A 22,572-nucleotide genomic window follows, 5' to 3' on the forward strand; every position below is an offset into this window, starting at 1 on the left:
TAACTTACAATTAAATTTCCTCATAACCCAGCAGTAACTCTCATTAACAATACACTTTGTTATAAATACATATAGTGTACTTATTTTACCTTTTTTGCTCTACTTGCATCATGACACTAAAAATATATTTCCTAGAGAATCTCTTAAGAAACTAAGGTTTACAATATGATTGCTAGATATTATGTACTATTGTACCTTTGCCTTCCTTTATACATGTATTTTGAAATATACCTAAAACTACTTCCTTTTCCCATGATGTAATCTCAGTATTTAGCCTCACCTTCACCAAAACAGAAAAATCTTGAAGTATACTAAACAGCTTTACTTTTAGATGAACTGTAACTCTAAGTGTTAAAAATTTAAGACCCTACCAAACAGTCTCACCAATCACCTCAGCAGATTTCTTCAGACTTCACTTACATATTGTCTGGTGTTTTGTTTAATAGCAATACAAAATACTCTTCCCACATAAGAAGGGTACCAGCAACATCATATAGATACTGATCCTTTATGTTTGGAATATCAGTCACCATCAGAACATCACAAAGCAATGAGGAACACCACAAAGCAATAATTATTTGGAACTGTATTTTTTCTTAAAGATGTCCACAACACTTCACCTCATACTTCCAAATAGTCTAGAAAAGCAAATCTCACAGTAACAGTCTCATTTACACTCCTTCCTTATTTATTTACTGTGTCTTAAATAGGGACACTTAAAATGACCTGAAATTCCCAGGCAAGAATTTACCTTATGATAAAATTGAATCTACAAGGAAGAGCACATTTATTCCTCATGCAGCGTGATAATACTGCATTCATTCCACATATGCTACTTTGTATTATGAGTCTTTTATTACTAAAACTTGATTCCTCCTGAAAGCAATTTCAAACACTGCTCTGAATGGAACAAAACAGTAATACAATTGAACAAGTAGAAGCTGACAAGTAGGTGCAAGGGCAATACCTTAAGACAGAATAGACAACTTTTATTCTAAAGTTTCATGCTATTTGGCTTAATAACACTAACTTTATGCTAAGTATAAAACCCCCTTATGTCATCACCTACACAGGAAGCCAAATTAACACATCTTAGACTTCCTAGTGGAGACAAAATATAAAACTGCCATCAAAAATAAAAAACTAGCTTCAAAACAAGTAATTTGAAATAGTTACACAAATAAAAGTTTTATGTCTTTTTATGCAAACACAATTCAGCATTTATTTAAGCTTCCATGACAAGATTAGACAAGGAGTGGCAATGTCCTTACCACCTCTCAGATATTTTAGCAATTATATTTATTTGTCAGCTGTACTCTTCTACAAACCCTTCTGAACAGGATTGAAGCATCAAGTTCAAAGGGAAACTGCTACTATGTAGCATCTGGCTTCTACAGATTTGTTTGAGCCCTATCTGTCTAGCTGTCAGTCTGGATATAGAACTGGAACTACAATTTCCAGTGGTCATGGTTCACCTGTCCAAACTGATTCCTTGTCACCCACAGCTTTTCTGACATGGCCACGTTCATGTGCTGTGAGCTGGTCAACAAGAAAAAGAAAATACTCTGGCAAACTCTAAAAGTTTGAGAACCAGAGCACAGAGGGGATAGCAGCAGGCAATAGTTAACTTTCTGTATCTTACCAGAGCAAATCAGTGACAGCTACCACCCTCTTACACATACTGCATACAGCCAAGAGAGCTGGCTATCAGGTGCTGAAAGTTGTAGTCAGCAGCACACCTTTGGTTACTAAATGCTTTGCTTTTTTTTTTTATTTATGTAAATAGTCTGTTCCAAGTTATTTATTGACACTGATTTCAAAAACCAATTATGAAGTATAAAGCAAAATTTATCTGTTGAAGTCCAGGTAGAAGAAATATGAAAACAGACTGTTCAAAATATCACCAAGAAAGCAAACCAGTTCTATTCTTGTCTTGTGAATTCTTAAGAAAATGTTAGCTCTGTGTTCTCTCTTCTGCCCCATCTATCTACCTTCTTTAACTGAAGAGAGAACTCACAAGACTTAATGCTAAGTAAGAATCAAAATCACAAAATGGGATGGTTCTGCCAGAACTTCTTTAAGCTTCATTTAAAACCAGGAATGCTTTTGCGTTTTAAAAAACCCCTTATTTTTAGCTATAAAGGCTGAAGGATGACAAACAGAATCTACTAGAATGCATAACTAAAATTCAAATTAATTTTGGCTCAGTGTGTTGGAAATTATGAAGTTCAACTGAACACCAAAGAAGGCTAGCTCTAACAAAAATTACTGAGCCCAACTTAGCAGGAGCAACAATAAAATGAGTACTTCATACAGAACTAACCATCATGTCCATAAGCAGCCACTCTGTTTCAGAGATGTGGATGTAAAAATACAGAGATGTGCGTGGTTGTAGTAGTGATAGTTAATCTGGCAAATATTTGAGACTAATGACAGTAGGGTCACAAATCCTGCCCTAGGAACTTGCACCTGTTTGTGAGAAAATGTTTCAAAAAATATTCCTGCAGCCACTTTCGTTCTACTGGGACAGAAACCAAAGTAAAGGAGCTTACACATTTTTATGCCTTGTTGGAAGAATTTTAAATCTCCAATTTGACTTTGTAACCACAATTTACCTGAAGTACTGATGAAATTTGGGGTACAGGGCTATTCCAAACATTACCAACTTCAGGCTTTCTGTACATTTATTCTATTATTTTTTCCTCAAAAAGACACAGTCTGCAGACAGTAACTGTAAAAGGCAGAACTCCATAGTATTTTGGTAACAAACACAATGTTTAAGAAAGCCATGACTATTTACCAACATAATACCACCCATGACTATTTAGCAACATAAATTTAATATATCCCTGCAGAAAGGAATCAGTTTTCATGCAAAGATCACTTGCAATTTTTTAATTTGCAACATTATACGTAAGACCTACTTGCATACATTTGGCCACGGCCCTAAAACTATTTGGACAGTACAGTTCTAAAAGTTTATTATACAAAAGTTCACAACCAACAGAATAAGCTTGACATTTTTGAATGTAATATGCAACTTGTAAGACAAGCATTTCTAGTGGTGTTACCTCACCCTTTGTAATTCCCACTTTTCTATAAGATGCTCCACTTCACCTCCAAGAACTGCTGTGTTACTGTCATCCAACAGCAAGAATCCATTTCTCACTTCAACAATTCCTGAAAGCTTAATTTTTGTTCCAGGTGGAGTGTTCAGGCTAGAGGTAGAAACAGAGTCAAAAAATTCCAATAGATTTATTAATATTCTGTCACAAACATATAAAAAACTACTCTTATTATAATTCCAACATTTTCATATGCCATAATAAAAAATTAGCATCAAAAAGCACAGTACTTTTCAATAGCTTTATTGAAACACTTCCTACCCATTATACAAAAATGCCATACTGCAAATTAGATTCTAACAGAGATAAATACTGGCAAATTGCCTGTTTGGTTAATATCTAATTTCACAATACTGAAGTAAGGTTATGATTTGTTTTGATTATCAGATAATATTCTCAGACAACTGATTTGAGGCAGGTTCCTCATATTTACAGTTAAGAGTGGATTTCCAAATAGTTAATAATCTCAAATTTTTTTTTTAGACATTTAACTTAGTAGACACACAGAGTGGTTAGAAAGGAACCTTTCTACACATTACTAAGAGTTAGGAGTATACTAGAATAAATATAAAAACCATGCATCTTGTAGTGCTTCTTCTCTCACTACTCTATAATTTTAAAACATATGAATACTTTCTGTCACCAGCTCCCACATGGAGCCACCTTATCTTCTTCTCACATGAATCTACCCTAGGAAAAGCAACAGCAGAAGCATGAAAGAATCATGTACTTCCAATATGTAATTGAAAGATATGACAAGCAGTGCAATCTAGAAACTTCTTCTTCTTTTGAGAAACAGGACGCAGCCAGTTAAAACCTTTCAACTGAGAGACAATAATCTCTTTAAAATATGCTAGAGCTACTGTTGCAATCACAGGCCCATACCACACGGTGAGGAAAATTCATAATGGAGTCAGCCAATACAGAACCAGTGCCATTTACCCATAGCAATGTTAATGGATTTTTGGATTGTTCTGATGAAGGCAAAAACATGGACAATCAGAAAATAGACATGAAAGAAATACAGAAAAAAAAAATTAAAATGAGGCAAGGGGAAAGGGATAAATGAAAATTATAGTCATGAAAAACCTATAATATAAAAGAAAATTGTGATTTTTATTTATTTAAAGTAACTCTATGTACTGAAACAGGATATTATTACAGTTTAATAATCTAACATCAGACCTGAAAAAATTACATATAACACAAATTAAATCTTTAAATGTTATGTAAAAACAAGTGTTTACAACATTACTAGAGCGATGAGTTCTCTAACATTTTTGAGATTTTATCAAAAAGCTTTCAAATTATGTCTTGTACTGGGTATTTATCTTCAAACATTTTGTGATCTAGAATCTACTTACACAAGAGTCTGTTTGCCTTCCTTTATTGCTTTCTTTATATTCGCATTGGAATATGATATTCCAAGTTCTGCTGGCTCAAGCTAAAATTAAAATATCATTAAATGTTCTGACAGCATCACTCTAAACTGCAAGCTGGCTCCTGCTCAGAAGGAATAGTTTAACTCTTAAAGATGACATTCAAAAATTAAGTATATATCTATATCTAACTGCTGCAGCTAGCAGAGAGACAGAAAAAGGGGGTTTTTTTTTAAACCAAAATTACCTGAACTAGAAGAGTGCAGAGCACACCACGACTCTGCAGACTAAACAGCAGAAATTGTTTTCAGCACCTCCATAACCAAAAACACAAAGCACCCCCATGTTCAGCAATAATCAACTCTCTTACCCTTCACTTTTAACTGAAGAAATATCCAAGTTAAAGACCTGCCCATGGTTAAGCAGCATTAGTTGCACTGGGTTAGGAGTGTCAAGCCTGTGGCATTCCTGATATACAAAGGTAAGGCAAAAGATCTGCTACTACTGAAAATTGGGAATCTGCCCCAAGTTTACACACACCCCCAAAATGCTGTGTGCTGTGAAACCACAACTCAGTAGATGGCTGCAAAAATCCACTTTCTTCCGTGATGTAGTTCAACATAAACAGAACTGTAAATTACATTCATATCTACCTTTGCATGCTGAAATCAAATTTCTCATTTATATACAAATCCAGAAAGGAAGCCTCTTTAGCAGAACAATATTTTCATAAGTTACTAAGGACACTTCCATTATTTCAAGGACATTTAAGTAGCAAAGGAAAACATGGAAAAGTTAGCTGTTCACCTTATTTTTGACATGCTACTGTATTCTATAGCTGTGCAGCTTGTGTGTCCATCAGTCATCTGTAAACGCAACATTCTGGGAGCAGCCTGAGATTCTTCATTATCCTTTGGTGCAGCAATATTGCGAATTTTCTGTATTTGCAGGACACATGGCCCTTCCAGCTAGATAAGTCAAACAGAAAAGACAAAATTGTTAGCACTGTTAAGCAAACACACTGCAATATCTAGACATACCAACAGATGCCCCCAGGCAGAGAAAAATGTAATTTGATCAGGCAGTCATGTTGAATTTCTATCACTCATGTACTCTGTGCTCTAAAACATGATAAAAATGGGTTTTACAAAGAAACAGTTGTGATGCTTCACACATCTCTGAGATAGAGATTATAAAATAAAAGTGAATGAAAACAGTGTAGGAGGCAAACAAACAAAAACACAGATACTGTCACTTCAAACACAGCATGGAGTCCAGATAAGATTTCACTGCAGGGTGACTTTCACCGACAAAGTCTTCTAAAGAACAAAAAAAACAGCTTAGAAGACTCTGTTTGGATCAAGAGGAAATTTCAAGTACAACTGCTTTGTAAACTCCAACTAGAAATATAGCTTCCTTGAACAATGGTCCAATCAAAACATAACAAACTGAAGGGCTGTCACTTGTCTACTGATTACATAAAAATGGATACCCTACTAGACATACCATAACCTATGTTACAAACAATAAAAATTATTACTAAAAAGAACCAAACAAAAAAACAAACAAATCAAAAAACAAACCAAAAAAACCCAACAAAAAAACATTAAAAACCCCCAAAAACCCCCACAGCAAACAAAAAACACCAAAATAAAGCAAAATAAATCCACCTGAAAAACCCAAGCCCAAACCAATCATCTCAACCATTTATCACATTTCAGCTATAGCTAAGTCATTTTAATTTGTCTGAAAATAAAATTGTCTGTGGCTGCTCAACTGATCTCTAACTCCTAAATGACAGCAGAAAGATGAAAAAGTGCACAGTCCATCAGCTTCTAACCTTGAAGAAACAGAATATGCAGCCAGAAGAAGACAAAATGAGAGCAGATATCCAGTAGGTAAGTATATATAAAAAGAAGAGAAATTAATAAATAAGAGAACAGGGGCACAATGGCTTTACTATGATGGCAGTAGAAGATCTGATGTAGCAAAAAATCTCACTGAAACAGGCTTTTTTCAATGCCAATCAGTTTTAAAAGGAACCACAAATCCAATCATAATTTTGAAAAAAATTTAAAAGGCTGTAGGAAACAAAAATCTACAATCAAAATAACAATGAAACAGAAATGGGGAAGCATGTGAGTAACCTTTACAGGAATTAAATTGCTGGCACCTTATGTTTTCAACTGCTTACCATCAATTTGCCAGTACTCAGACAGGAACTCTGAGATCACAACTTTAATCCTTTCTGAATGCTTCTCTTGCAGTTAATGTTTCCATTGTAATGACACAAGTTCTCAAAAGAAAGCCAGTAACCCTTAAATGTAGCAGCTATTAAGTTATATGTTGTAACTTTATAGTCTTCTTTGCACTTCAATTCCTTCAAAAGTACTTAACGGATCTCTGTGGTGTAGTCATCTAGATAGAAATGGAAGGATTCAGTTTTCCCAAATCCTATGTAAATGTGGCCATCTTGTGGTTAATGCTGGTAATATTGATTTTTTCTAACCCACAGATATTAAATGAATGAGTGAAATAGCTCTGTGTATTAATGACTGTAGTTGAAGATAACCATCTACAGTGGTCAAATACCCGTGTTTCATATTAGGACTCTCCTGGCTTTTATGCAACTATTTGCCTATTATATAATAGGGATAAAAAGTTATTTTTTAAATAAATAAAGTTATTTTCTATGCAAGATGGAAATACATCATAGGTTCTCAAGATATAAATAAATAAAACTGATATTAGTCTTGGCTGTGAGGAAGAATAGTAGCACATACTTTCTATTTTTAACTGAAACATTTCTGAACAACAAATTACTACTTTCCATGGAGAGATTATACTAAGAAGTTGTTCCTCTCCCATAAAGCATTTTTTTTTTTTGTAAACACACAGCTCTATAACATAATGCATTTGCATACATTGAAAGCTAAGCAGCAGCACTGATTAAGGAGTCAGATTCACCTTATTTGACTCAAAAAAAGGAAATTACTGTTAAGAGAGCAAGGATTCAGCATACTATCTAATAGCTTGAGGTAAAATTATAAATAGGAGTCCTTCTCAAGCAGATTTTTTTTGCTTAATTCTTCCCAAAACCTGAAGGATTATCACCCTCCAGGAAACAGTTTGCAAGCGTCTGGTTTGCGTTTTTTTTTAGAATCATTTTCTAAAGATCTATGAATATAGATAAAGTTAAAACTCTTCCCATAAAAGTTAGTTTGCTAAATAATATGCTGCATGCACTGACTGCTGCCTTGCTAAAATCTATGATCCTGCAATGGCCTGTCTCTAAAGTGTGCTTTGCATAAATGGCAATAATGTTTGTGCCTTTTTCTAGTAGACTCTGTGCTTGCAGCAGTGACTACTCCATTTAGACAACAAAATAAACAAATCCTAACAGCTCTTAGCAGTCTCTCTCAGCAATCTGGCTTTCTTAAAACAAACCCACCTTAACTTACCACTATCTGAATTTCAACAGTATAAGAAATAAGTGTCCCCAGATCTTTCATATCAGTGATAGACTATCAATACTTGAAGCAAGTGATAAAGAATTGAAGTGAGAACCACTGCTAAGTTTAAAATAAAATTCCTTCCTTTACCCGTCTCTGAATTGTTTTGTTCTAAGGAAGGCTATACAGAAGGGGACAAATTTCATTTTTACCTAAACACGCAACATGCATTAAAATCTAGCACACCCAAGTTTCAAGTATAATGCTCTTCTCTAGCACAAAGTGTTACCCCATCTAACATGTTTTATCCACATGACTTGTGGGATACACAACCATAGGAAAATTACATAAAGTGCATAGCTATAGCCATGGATGCCAGTAGGCAAGTAACCCAGCATAAACATGTATCACTGTGTATCAGAATCAAACTTCTACTTCGATTTATTTCTGACCTGCTTTGTTGCCCTCTCAGGATAATGAGGGGAAAAAATGAAATTCTGATACAATGTCAAGACTAAACAGTTTAATGACTTTCCAGCAACAAATGAAGTTGCCAGGATTGTTCAGATTTTTATTTAATCATTTCAAAGTTGTTGAAATAAAACCCAGAAAGTCCCCTTTTATGGAGCTTATGTTCACATTTTTACACTATAATAGATTCAAACATTGGGGGTTTTTTTACGTGAAGTAATGACAAAACCAGACTAATGTGCCGCAGAAGGCTGTCATAACACAGAAATCACAGAATATAGAAAAGGGAAGTAAAAATATTGTCTACCTTTTCCACCTTTCCACCATTGATGTCACTGGGGAGGAATTTCTTGCCAATCGTTCTTAAATCTGTCTGAAATGATTACAGAAGACAAGACAATATTAACCTAAAATACGGACTTAAAAAAAAACCCATAACATAGGAATAAGAATAGCATTTTTTCCATAATGACAACTATTCATTCAACAGAAATCCACTCCTTTGTGTGATAAAAAATTCAACAACTCAAGAGTTTACAAAAGAAATCCATTTGCTTTTTAAATTATATTCTTGTTTTAATTAATGAAATTAACATTTTCAACATTGATTAAAATGCTTTTAAATAAACAAAACCAAATGGCTATGCAATGTTTAATGGTTAAACATAACTGTGAGGCTTCACAGAGGTAAAACATCCATCTTTGCTCTCCATCTGGCACTTAGAGAAAAGTATTTTTAGTTCCTGTCTTTTTACATGCACAAATCCTTACTTATTATGATCATAAACAACTCTTTCAAAAGAAAATGTGCTAAATGTAATTACTACAAGAACTTGAACCATATTTTGCCATTAATATATGTCAATGGCCTACTGTTCTGGCACTCTGATCCAAAACTGAGCAGGACTCTATCTTAGTATCCAAAATATTGTAAATCATTTATTCTGGTTTTCAGTGAGAAACACTGGTAAATTACAAATTAGAAAATAATCATAAGAATGCACTTTTAGCATATTTGCTGAGTATATAGAGGGAATAAATGCCCAATCCTCTCTCTGTTCCACAAGATAGCCAGGTAATGACAAGGAAGCACATTCAGTTTTTCAATCTGAGAAAATCTGAGTTTTTCACAACTGGGGAAACTCATTTGTCACTTGTATGTCTCTGAATAGCACACACGCTCCTATAAATGGCTCCTGTGTGGTCCACAGAATCATTCTAGAACGGCTTGGGTTGAAAGGGACCTTAAAGAACATCTAATTCTAATCCCCTCCTATGGGCAGGGTACACCTTCTGGTAAGACAATATTGCTCACAGCCCATCCAACAAACCCTTAAACACTTCCAGGGATGGGGCATCCATGACTTCTCTGAGCAATCCATGCTAGTGCCTCACCACCCACACAGTAAAGAGCTTCCTCCTCATATCCAGCCTAAACCTACTCTCAGATTGAAGCTATTCCCCCTTGTTCTTTCATCACATGTCCTTGTAAAAAGTCTCTCTCTCCATCTCTCTCCTAAGCTTCCTTCAGGCACTGGGAAGTCACAATTAGGTCACCCCTAAACCTTTTCTTTTCCAGGCTGAACCATCCCAAGCCTTACTCACAGGAGAGACGGTCCATCTCTCTGATCATCTTGGTGTCCCCTCCTCTGGACTTGCTATAACAGGCTCATGTCCTTCCTGCACTTGGTACAGCATTGCAGGTGGGTTCTCACCAGAGCAGAGGGGCAGAATCCCCTCCCTCTCCCTGCTGCCCACGCTGCTTTGGATGCAACCCAGGACACATTTGGCTTTCTGTTCTGGGCTGTGAGTGCACATGGCTGGGTCATGTCCAGCCTCTCATCCAGCAGCACCTCCAAGTCCTTCTCAGCAGGGCTGCTCTACATCTCTGCATCCCCCAGCCTGTGTTGATACTGGTGCTTGCCCCAACCCAGGTGCAGCACCTTGCACTTGGTCCTGGAACCTCACGAGATTCTGATGCACCCAATTCTTGAGCTTGTCCAGGTCCCTCTGGATGGCATCCTATCATTCAGGTGTGTCAACTGCACCACTCAGCTTGATGTCATCTGAAAATTTGCTGAGGGTGTACTTGGACCCTTCATCTGTGTCATTAATGAAGATATTTAGTGACATTGTTCCCAGTACAGATCCCTGAGGGACACCACTTGTCACTGATGTCCATTGGGACTCTGAGCCATTAATCACTACTCTCTGGATGGGACTGTCCAAATACTTTCTTATGCCTCTAACAGTCCATTCATTAAATGTCTTTCTCCAGTTTAGAAAGAAGGATATTCTCAGGGACTGTGTCAAAGGCTTTACAGAAGGCCAGATAAATGACATCTGTAGCCCTTCCCTTGCCCACTGATGCAGTCACCCCATCACAGAAGGCTACTGGGTTGTTCAGGCAGAACTTGCCCTTGCTGAAATCTCCAGCTTCCCATCAGAGTAGCAGGAGCGGTAGACAACTTTTACAAATACTTCAAAGTTCTTAGACAAAATAAAAACATTTGAAGGACTGAAGATATAAGTGTATCTACTTCATATTTATTTAAGCAATTCACACATACACATCCAAAAAAAGACAAAAAAGGTCAGCTGACTTCTGGATTTCTTCTGCCTGAAAGGTGCCTCTAGTAATCAAGGAAGAATTTGTAGGAAGTGGAACATAAATTCATTATTATCCTGCCATTAAAGACACACTGCTACTCTCTACATACTCAACAGACAAGTTAATCTTTTGGGCACAAAAAAACCTGACTTAATCATTAAAAGTGATAAGCCATTAAGTCTGGTTTGGAGTACTTGTGCAACATTCCTGATTTATTTTTATTACCTATCAAACCTGAAATACCAACACAGTCACAAATGATCATGTCAGTACTCATTTCAGCATATGATTACATGCAGGGTAATACCCAGCAACTCACAAATACTTTATTTGGGTTTTGTATAAAGCAGCAATACATTCTCAAATATATGGACATGCTGCTCTGGTCCAGGCATCAAATGCTTGCCTTCTGCATGTTTTGCATTACATTCTTTGCATCTTTGCATTATAATTTTGCTTTAATTCTTTTCATATTCCTTACATGAACTGGTGCCTGTATACAGAAGTGACTGAACACATGCTTTAAAGAATAAGTGAAAGGAGCAGAGGGGACCCTCTTTTTCAGAGTATCATCTAAAACCACCTAGTGGTTAAATCTTGAGGGGGAACAAAATAATCCCCAACACCTCCCACATAATTTCATTATTTTATTATTTCTAATTTCAGAAAGGAAGAATACTTTTCTCTTAAGCACTCAACTACATTGTTTTCCCCCTTGAAACAACATATAGTTATTACAAAGTTTATATTAAACCAAATAAAGTACAGTTTATATTAAATCATTCAAAACATCTGAGTAGGGATTTGATATGTTAAAATAAAATAGCAAATACATGAACTAAGAAAGGCAGCAGACTTAATGATTACCAACAATGTATATACTAGAATTCTGAAAAACAGGGATTGACATGCACACTTTTCTCATATCCTTAAAAAATACTATGGTATATTGCTTTGAAGATGTTGTGCTATCTTGTACATTCCTTGTTAATTTTTTGCCAAAATTTTGAGTACTAATCTAGATTTCTATAGTAAAGAAAAAAATCCAGGTTTTAGTTACATAAATATGTAGACAACACTGGATATGTAGTCTGAAAGCGCTTTAAGGAGTATCATGTCCAGAAGTCAAAGTAAGGGTGTTTTTTTAATCCCAACAAACTTATACTAAAATTTCATACTCATGTCATTACATAGCGCTTCTGGTTGTATTACTGCTTATAGCTTGACTTTAGTTTTACATTTCATAAACAAAAAAAATATTTTCCTACTGCCAAATCTGTTCATTTTTTCTCCTACAAGTTTTGCAGTTTGGAATAGATGTTCTTTGCAAATAAAACTCACAATTCATATAGGCAAGGAGAGAGATAAGTACTCTGTCCTTTACATAAATCACACTGACAATAGCACACTTAATTAGACACACAAACCTATATTTGAGCCATTGCATCTATCATTTTTAGCATGATTTCTCAGAAAAAACATTTTCACTACCATGACTTACATTAAGAGCAACTAGGATAATATCATTTGTATTAACTTTTTCAGATGAACTTAAGCAAGCTTCAATTCCTTCATCTGAAAGACACCTGTGAAAGAAAAAAAAAATGGAATATCACATGATGTATCAATGAGACAAACATTTCTTCTTTCTATGAGATTGTCCTTAGTTCCTATCTTTTGTATTGGTAAAACATAGATGTAAAAATTAATGAAAAATTACTTAATCTAAGTAGTTTCCTTACACCGATGGTGGTAGTGCAGGATCAGTATCTTTCTGTAAAAATTCTGTAAGTATACAGTAAGTTTTGAACACCAAGTTTTGAATTGATTACCTGAATCCATTTTAAAGGGCTGACCTATACTAGCCTTCAAAAAAAAAAAAACTTTAAAAAAGGATAGTTTTAAACTGGAGTGATCAGAAATTGTGACATTTGTTGTTCACTTTGCCTACTCTACCCCATCTGCAGTTCCAGTTTTCAATTTTATGTAGCTGGCAACCTGCCTTCTTCTGCACAGCTCTTCATTTTATTCAAATACATGACAGCAACCATTACATAATTGATAGACACCAGGTCTGAAACATAGGTCCTCCTCAACATTTAAATAACTACTCACCAAGAAATTACCTTTTCCCAAATAATAAAAGAATGATTTAAGAAACAAAGAGTAACATACACTAAAAATACTAAAAATAAATATTCCTGGGTGCTTCAAGAAATACTTCACTTTGAAGAAAATAACATGCACAGTGTAACATACAAACAAGGCAAAAAAATTCTTGAAGGGAAGTACACTTGACAGACCTTTTTGATTCCAGCCCTGGTGACTTTAACATTGCCCTTTCCAGTCCTGCCAGTGTTCCAAGACTAATTACTGCTCCCAGCTGTGCTCTAACCCAGACACTTGATGGTATTTATCTGTTCATGTCAGACAATGGAATCTAGCAAATCCTGAGTCTCTAGCCCACCATCACCAAAAAGAAGAAAAGCCAAAAATAAACAATTTGGATGGCAAAAAAAAAGCATACGTATATATAGAAGCATACGAAGACACAATTCTATTTGTTTAATAAAAGACAAATGCTTGAGAAGAATAAGGTAGCAAGATGTGTTGCTCTGCATGGGAATAGAGGATTTCCCAGCTGAGTAATTCTAAGCTTCAGTACTATGATATGGGAAGCTTTGTGCAACTCCTGTGCATTAGCAGCTCTCATTAGCTGGAGTCAGAAGGTAAAGCAAAACAGCATTCCCACTCTGTGCCAGGGGAAATAGATACATCCAGACTATCCTGCTCTCAAGGCTTCAACTGTGGCTTAATTACACCAACAGACTTCCTAGAAAGAGCAGTATCAAACTCTACCAGTTTGCCTTCTGCCATCTTCAGCATAAAACTGAACATAAGTTGAACAGCAGGGGCTAAGGGAGTACAAAATCCATAAGCTGAGTTTTAGACTGTTGGCTAAGCCAAGGAAGGATTTTTCTTTTACTGCTCCAAATGCAAATGACATCATTCTTCATTCTACTAAAGCTAGAGGGACTGCAATTCTCTTACAGACTTATTTAAGCTGCGTACTCCAACATAAGCGCTACCATTTTCCAGCAAGAGAAAAACATTTTTAAAGAACAACTAAACAAGAATCTGACCTACAATTAAACTTTCTCTATATAAGACAAGATTAATTCTTCTATTACAAAATTCACTGCTGAGTCACATTTTACTTTTGCACCTCAAAGTGAAGAAGACTGAATCACAGCTGTCAAAACAACGCTCTGGTTTAGTCAAAATTTTCAGTTTATAACCTTTTATGTATAAATTTACATATGAATTTTCAATTTAGTTTCTCTCATTATTTAGGAAAGTTTTTGAGACAGAAGGATAAAGAGAACCTCATGGGAGAAGACCACTAATTTTTGACTTGTGCTAATTTAAGCAACAGCACTTAGCAAAAACATTGCCTATCTGACCAAAATCTCTGCCAACCTCACAGAGACACCAATCATAAGATACTACTGAGGACATCTGTTAGATTGATTTAAGCAAACATCAAAGCTTTTTAGCAAAAACCTGACTGACTTCGTTATTTTAAGAGTTTTCAAAAAAAAAAACCTGTGAATATCAATGTGGGGGGATACTTTATAGTTCAGGGTTGGTTGGTTTGGTTATCATAGATGCTTATTATATAAAAGTATAAATTAGGCAAATGCAAAAGATCAGGATCAAGATTACTTTAAATAAAAAAAGATCAAATCAACAATTCTGTTAGCCAAATTTTGCTAAAGAACTTCAACAGAGAAAAAAAGAGCTTTCCAGTAATGTGTCAGGTGCTGCTTCTGTGCAACAGGATGCAAAACTATAGATTTAGTAAAAAATGGTCAGAAATTGGCCAGGAAGCAAATTGCAACCAGGAGACATTGTACACCAGATTCAGCCAAAGCACAGATCTCTCCTGCTGTAAGGAGAAAGCTTGAAACCAGTGTTTATCAAGTCAGTCTTTTCCATTTTGCCATAATAATATTCTTATACAGACTACTTCATATAGCAATGAGTACTCCAAACATGTTTATATTTTCTTAACAAATTTAAAGAAACTTATTTTAAATAAACTATTTTATTTTCTCCTGTTTGTACAGTCTCCTATAAGAACTATTAAGTTTCAGCTTTGAGTATTTCCTGCTACAGGCCCACAAATTATTTAAGAAAAAAAAAATTTTATTAAATTTATTTTAAAATAAATTTATTTATACAGAAAAAAATACATCTACCTCACTCAAGTATGAAAAGGGAGTCAAAATAGATAAAGCTACCTCTTCAGATGGCACAATCCTTCCCTCGACAACATAAGGATTATTAAGTCTGAGCTTTTTCCAGACTCTGAAGGAATCAGATTGCCTTTTTCTATCTGTTCTTAATGAAGGCATGTGATATGCTGAAGGTAGCACCTTTACAGCATAGGGCCACTCACTTCTTTGTTCTCTGTATTAGATCAAGGAAGGAGGGAAAAAAAAACAACTGACCCTGAACAAAACCAAAACCAGTAAAAGCAGTAAAAACTTGCTCTGGAGTCAAAGAGAACAGCCCCGCAGCTCTGTGTCTCTATTATATTCACTCAAGTGCCTCACATCATCTGCATAACCTGTTCTGCCCGTTTTGCAAAATGCCATGACCTCAGGTAACAAAAGGTCACCTACAGTGTGATCCTATTACATTAATCCAAGACACTTCCTATTGCCAAGTGGTTGGAAGCAATCCTAAACCGCACATGAGCCAGATCACACGGCTGGAAGCGCCCATAAATCCCCCAATTCCCAAGATCTACCTGGCTGTGCTGGTGCTGTGCAAGCAGTGTCTGTCAATCCTTGCTCTCCACACCCCCATTCCAAGCCATCTCCCCTAACTCTCCTTTATAAATAAAGGAGACACTGGGAATAACCTGGCACAGAAATGCTGCTGCCACAATCAACAAATTTCTCTTTTTTCCTTCTGTAAATAAACATTTCAGAATTAAGCACTTCTGCTTAATGTGACACAGCAAATAAATAAAAGGTAAAATAAACGGGTGAGAAGCATAGGGAGCCAGCAGCCAAGCTCCACAGTGGCTGACCACTGACATCTTACAATGACACCAAAAAAAACCTACAACACACACCCCACAGCATAACCTCCCACCATAAGGACTGGTAACCAAACTAAGACACACTAAAATTACCTTTAGTTTCCAAGAAATAAAGTACTCACTACACTTCTTTCTTACATGTTTTAAAACAATCTTAAAAGTTACATATCGAAGTTATGAAAACAACTACATGGATTTCAAGGGAATTTTAGTAAGTAATGCTGCAGGAGTCACACAGGGATTCTGTGGCCTTGGAACATTAACATAAATTAGAAGAAAAAAAAAATCAGTTTTCAACCAAATGGGTATAAAGTTTCCACAAATGGTTGAGATGGTTATTTCTGACACATTCTCAAGAGAAAGATCAGAAGAGAAAGGAAAATAAATGTTTCTACTGCAATTCTTTTGCATTACACTTGCTGAAACCTGAGGAATATCTCACCTATTCCTCCCCCCACTCCAGTTTCATTCATCTGAGACATGAAGCAGTACAATCCGCTTAGCAACAGCTTTTGTCAGAAAAAACATCTCCTAGAAAGTACCTGCATTCCCACCTTCAAATGAGACATTAAAACAAAGCCATTAGTAATGAATCAGCATTTTCTACATGAATCATTCACATATAAATCCAAATCTGCAATTTTTCTATCAAAATGTTCTCAACAAGCTTCTATGGAAAACAGATTTCAGTAATTCTTCCTTTGTAATACACAAAAAAAAATATTACATCAGTGACAGGCAGAGCTGTTTTCCCACTGCTCCTTCATATCAAGTATAACCTCAATTTAATAACCCACTTTTGTATCTTATAGGTGTGCATTCTCCTCTTCAGTATTTCCCACTGCTATAGGATATAACCATAGTACCAATCTTGCCTATGCCTCTACTTATCTCCCTTTATGTTCTGCTTTACTTCATGAAGAACAAATCACACCTGATATGGCCTGAATAGACAGATTTGGTACTGCTACTCTATTACCTGTGTCTGAAACACTGAAGAAATTGGCAGTATCAAAGCAAGATGCATTTTTTGTCTGCTCTATACTGCTGGATCAAACACTTCATCTGCAGACAAACACGCATGTGTATACATACACAGAGAAAGGTTTTAAATGAGAGCCTTATTCTCTAATTAAATCCATCAGGTAAACAACTCTCCTAATAATATTTATTTGTCATGAGCAGCTATCTTGAAAAGCATCCTTTCTCTCTTTGTAATTAACAGCTCATGCACACAAATCTTTAATCTTCCTTTTTCTATCACATAATTTTTCTATAAATCCTCTGTAATTTTCTTCTACTATCTCTAGAATCAACATCTTATTAAGTAGAAGCTTTGTGTAACAGAAGAAGCAAATAAGGAAAATTAATATAAATAAATATGTTCTATAAAATTTATCCATTTCAGATTCCCAACTTTTCCAGAATCACTGTGATATTATCAAACCCAAACTGCACTACCACTTCTAATTCAGTGCCAGCCACACAAATCAATGAGTTTTATAGCAAATTTTATATAGCTATTTTCATTGTGTTTATGCAAAAATCAGAATGTTCCTTACATATCTTTGCTACAGAAGCAGATTTATACAATCATGCTATAAAATGGTAAGGTTTTCAAAAGGAAAAAAATCGCAGAAAGCTTTCAAATTTTTCTTACTTGACAACGCCTCGATAGAAAAAAGAACACTTGAAGCAATTAAGCAAAGAGGATCTTAAAAGACCGCAGTAGTACAAGACCACCGCTGGATGTCAGTGTTGTTCCATGACAGAAAAACTGCACACCAGCTATTTGAAAAACTTGGGCGTTCTCTTAACAGGGCTTCAAAATGTTTTGCTGAATTTCAGTTGTGTAAAGGAATTACATAAAATGTTAGAAATTTCACTAAGGGGCTATCCACTACAGCTGTTTAAAAAAAGAAAAACAAACCACATTTTAAGGCATTATTATTCAAATACAAAAATCAGATCGCCAATTAAGTTTTTCCTTTAACCTGTGTAACTATTACTGGGAAGCAACAGACACTGTTCTTCCCTTCAACTTCTGAGGTTTTAGTTTAAAGAACTAAATGGGCAAAATTAGAGTCAATTGTTCCTTTATCCACAAGGCAAACATCGGCAAGGAATGACAAACCTAGATTCAAGTGGCATTCTTGGCAATTTTACTATCAATATTCTCACACCAAGAAATGCAGTTTCATTTTGCAATTGCATTTAAAGATTTATTTCCTACATCTTGTTCTTGTCTCCTACATATGGTGTATCTTCCTCGTGTGTTTTGCATATACACCAATGACTATTGCTATAAACTGTATTTTTGTTTTCCTATCACTTTTTCAATTTGTTAATAACACCTGAACTCTGACCTGAGCACTCACAGCTTTGCAGTTTTAAGGAGCTTTATCTCATTTTTGAGCATTGTATTTCACCCAGGTTTTTCATGATAGTATCAAATCAAGCATGACCCAGAAGATGTTTTCACGTAGCCTCAGGTTTTGACAGTGAAGCATCCATAGCCATTCTTTCTAGTACAGTCAAACTACTTTGATAATTGCCTTACAGGAACTTAATCTAAACTGTTTCTCTATTTCACTCCTAAAGATGCAAACCAAAATTTTAAAATAATAGAATGGACTGTACTGTATCACTATTAAAAATCCACTAAGTTTTAAGTGCACTTATGCTAGCAAAAGCCAATTTGAATAATCCAAAAAGCACACTGAGAAATACAGAATTTTGGTTACAACTCGGTAAGCATGCAGGTGAAGAGGCATCAAAGTATATCAGCGTATCTTTAAAATATTACTGACATTTCTAAAACTGGTGCACAGCCACTACATCATCTTGGTTCCCCAGGCAGTTAAACTTGCATCTCAGCTACCTAATTTTTCACTCCTGGGAATACACCACTTCCTTAAGTGCAGTCTCCAACCCAAGCCAAGCTGAAACCCCAGAAAGGAACTCATAAAATATACATTCACAAGCTCATGTTCTCAGATGTTTAGCTGACAAAACTTAAGGCCTAAACCTCTCTCAGATGTCTATGACATTTGACTTTCAATAAAAAACATGAACTAAGAAAGTCAATGTATTTTTAGAACAAATAAAAAAGTTGGCATTTTTTTACATTCCATAATAAAAGCAGAATGACTGTCATTACTGCCCCCACCTTTTTTTTTCTAATGTGAGAAATCTAATCCAAGTTAATTAGCACTAAAATCTATTTTGACAGTAAAATCCCGACCTAAAGAAAGCACAGCAAATATTCAGTGCCAAGGAAAAGGAGAAAAAACAAAATGAAAACAAAACCCAAACATGCAGTACTTAATATCAATGCATTAGCTTCTTCCTGGCTTACACTTACCTGATACTTTCAGTAGGAATGGGATAAAGACCAAATAACTTAGAAGCACTTCAGTTCTAAACACATTCAATATCAAGCAGTGCAAATATTATTTCACTGCATTAGCAACAGTAGTCCAGCAGCTGACAGTGAGGCCCAACGCACGCACCCACTGTGCTTCTCCTTCAGTAACCCCCTGCTCCTCAGCCAACCTATCCCATCTTGATGTGGAGCCACTTCCTTGCCCTCCTACCAACACTAGAGAGGCAAAGAGCCCAGATGGAACTGCTCTCCCTAACAAGGAGCCTTTTCTGTCTCTCCTACAGTAACACTGGAGAGGAGAGCTGCCTTATCCCTGGGTCAGTAGTCCTGAGACAGGATTTGGTGGTAAGCATGTTTCTGCTTGGTGTCAGAGGCAGAGAGCACCCCAGCAATCCCTCAAGGGCTTCCAAGTCATATTTCTATTACGAATTTTTAGTCACCTTTAACAAACCAGCCTCTTATCCATTTCCAAAGGACAAGGACTATTGTCATACAAAAGCAGGAATAAACAGTGATAGTTTTAGAATTAATCTTGAATATGTTTGACATGCAAGGAGAACTGTAAGTCTATTATTGGGTTAGCCTGACAGTCAGTCACTCTCACACCTCTCTAAATCCACCCCACACACCACCCTTCTCTTTTTAATTACTAGAACTTGTATTATTTTGGGGTTCCCCCCCACAGCCTTTCTGAAATTACTCTGTTCCAAACATGAAGTATCAAACAACAAGTTTGAAGCATACTCTGCATTGAGTTCTTGCACACAGAATATGAATTTTAAGACATTTTAACAGCTGCATTAGTGAAGTCTTTACAGTCGCACCTCTCATAGTGCTCTTTTTAAGTCTATTTTCTTCTATAAAATTCCTACTGCTGGGAATATTTAGAGTATGAGGCTGGCAGCACATCTTTAACAAGTATTTCACAATTTAAAAAAAGGGAAAGTTTGGTTCTTGAATAAAACATAAAGCTTTTTTACCTTTACAACCATATGACACATCTCTAATAACATCACCTTCAAAAACCTCACCCTCTCCACTTGCTCTTTCACAAATGCAATATACTTCATTCACCACACGCTTTACCTAAGCTATGTACACAAAACTGAAAACCAGAATCAACCTTCCTTTAGAATTCCAGTTCCCAACAGAAGAATTCAAAATAACCACTTGCAAAGCTCTGACCCAGAGTCAGAAATCCTAGAAACTGGAGAATGTCTCACAACACAAGGTCTACAAGAAGCCGGTTTCAGGACACCTAGAATTCTTCTACAAGCAGACAACTGGGAAAGGGAGAAAAATTGTAACATTTGGAAAACAGGCATGTGGAAAAGCCTGTCTTGAACTGACAAGGAACTACTAAGCAGGGCACTCTCTGAAAGGGCTGCACAGACAATAAGTTTACTTCTTATGCTCTCAAAAAGCTCAAATTAGATGGACTTCACTAAGTGATGTAATGTTTATCTCTTCATTGGCATCTCTAAACAGCGTGAGAAATCACTGAAAGTCAGGAAAAAAGCTACAAACTGAGATCTCAAAACTACATGTGATAGGTTTTTAAAAACTGTACTGCTGCAATTTTAGGTCTTATTTGTGATATAGTTTTAAATTGACCTAGCAGCACTGTGAGTATATGCAAAGGCAATTACTACATAAGTGAAGAGCCACTAAATTTTCCACCTTAAAACAAAAGCTACTCATAAATACTTTGACAGGTAATTTATATTCAAAATGTACCTGACAAACTATAAATTTTTCATATTAAAGATGGCAAAATCCAAAGCACTAGGTAGGAAGTAGGGAATGAAGGCAATTGAAAGGAAGAAAGAAAACAGAACTTCCCCCAAATAGAAGATGAAATCACCAGCTGCCTAGCATCAGTCTAGAAGGAACTTTTGCCCATCTAACTCATTACTTTATTTCCACTTCTTGAGCCCTGAATTAACACAGCAGACACAGAGCATAACTTTCTCTGCTCGAAGTAACCAACCAAGTTCCATGGTGCAGCCATAATCATTAATCACATCAGAATAGAGGCACAGGAGTTACTTATTTCACCATCATGTATGTAAGACAAGGAGTGCCCGAATCAAACTGAGATCCCTGTTCTGCTCAGTGGCTACACACTCTTTCATGGTGAAGATCAAAAGCATATATAGCTCTCACTTCACCATATGAAGAATCTTCAAGTGAATGAGTTGGTTAAACAAGTTCAAAAAACCATCAAAAGCCCAGGACAAATCAGAAACTTTGCTAATAATAAAAAATTATATTTAAACGGTAAGGAATTATTATTTCATTCTGAAATAAACATATTTTCAGATTTTTGTGTCTTCCCAGAGAACTCTATTCAAAGGCCATTATTACTGATAGCTTAGACAAAACAGTAAAGAGGTACTGGATTTTATAATTAAAACCAAAATATTAAAAGATGCTTTTCAAAGGAAAAAGGGAGATAAATATATCAAGCAAGCAAAAAAGAAGTCAAAAGAAAGACTGAACAAAATATTCTGGAGGATTCCTTTGTTAAAAGTTAGTAATAAAGACTTTTCAAAGCAGGTAGAAAAATCCTGACAGGTGACAAGGATGACAAATGAATGAGTGCCAAAAGGATTGATAAAAAACAGTTATACTATGTAAGCTGGTTTTCTTTGGGTTTTTGGTTGTTTGGGGGGTTTTTTATTATTCTTTCTAAACTAAATCTCTACAGAGATTTGGAAGTTCTCCAAACTAAAGTTCTCATTCAAATACACATCTAAGCAAGTTTCTCAAATTGATATTACAATATAAAAGGCCTTAGAATATACACAGCAGTGACAGCAAATCCCACTGGGATCAGCAAATGTTTACCCAATAGCTCTACAGCAGCCAAAATCCAGAACTGCTGACATGCCTTAAATGAACACTTCTACCAGAAGAATGGAAAACAATAGAACATCAGACATGTTGATCACATGAAATCCTAGGATTTTCATAGACACACATGAGCAAACTCATATAAGCTATAACAAAGACTAAAATTTGTAGCCTTGTGAG

General features: G+C 35.8%; 1 protein-coding gene across 4 annotated transcripts in view; it reads right to left on the reverse strand.

The window, feature by feature from the left end:
• The window catches only part of TDRD3 (tudor domain containing 3), a 93,704-nt gene that overhangs the window by 39,560 nt on the left and 31,572 nt on the right, over nt 1–22,572 (reverse strand). For 3 of the 4 annotated variants that reach the window (XM_077173641.1, XM_054654516.2, XM_077173642.1), the window contains exons 2-5: nt 12,540–12,624; nt 8,735–8,800; nt 5,312–5,472; nt 3,077–3,218 (exon numbers count right to left, since the gene is read on the reverse strand). In XM_077173641.1, coding sequence (XP_077029756.1) covers nt 3,077–3,218; nt 5,312–5,472; nt 8,735–8,800; nt 12,540–12,624 — 454 coding nt within the window. Of the gene's footprint in view, nt 1–3,076; nt 3,219–5,311; nt 5,473–8,734; nt 8,801–12,539; nt 12,625–22,572 lie in introns of those variants that run through there. The other variant, XM_054654517.2, reaches the window with a different exon arrangement.

Source organism: Agelaius phoeniceus, chromosome 2 (assembly GCF_051311805.1).
Source record: "Agelaius phoeniceus isolate bAgePho1 chromosome 2, bAgePho1.hap1, whole genome shotgun sequence".
In the NCBI taxonomy this organism is placed as follows: domain Eukaryota; kingdom Metazoa; phylum Chordata; class Aves; order Passeriformes; family Icteridae; genus Agelaius; species Agelaius phoeniceus.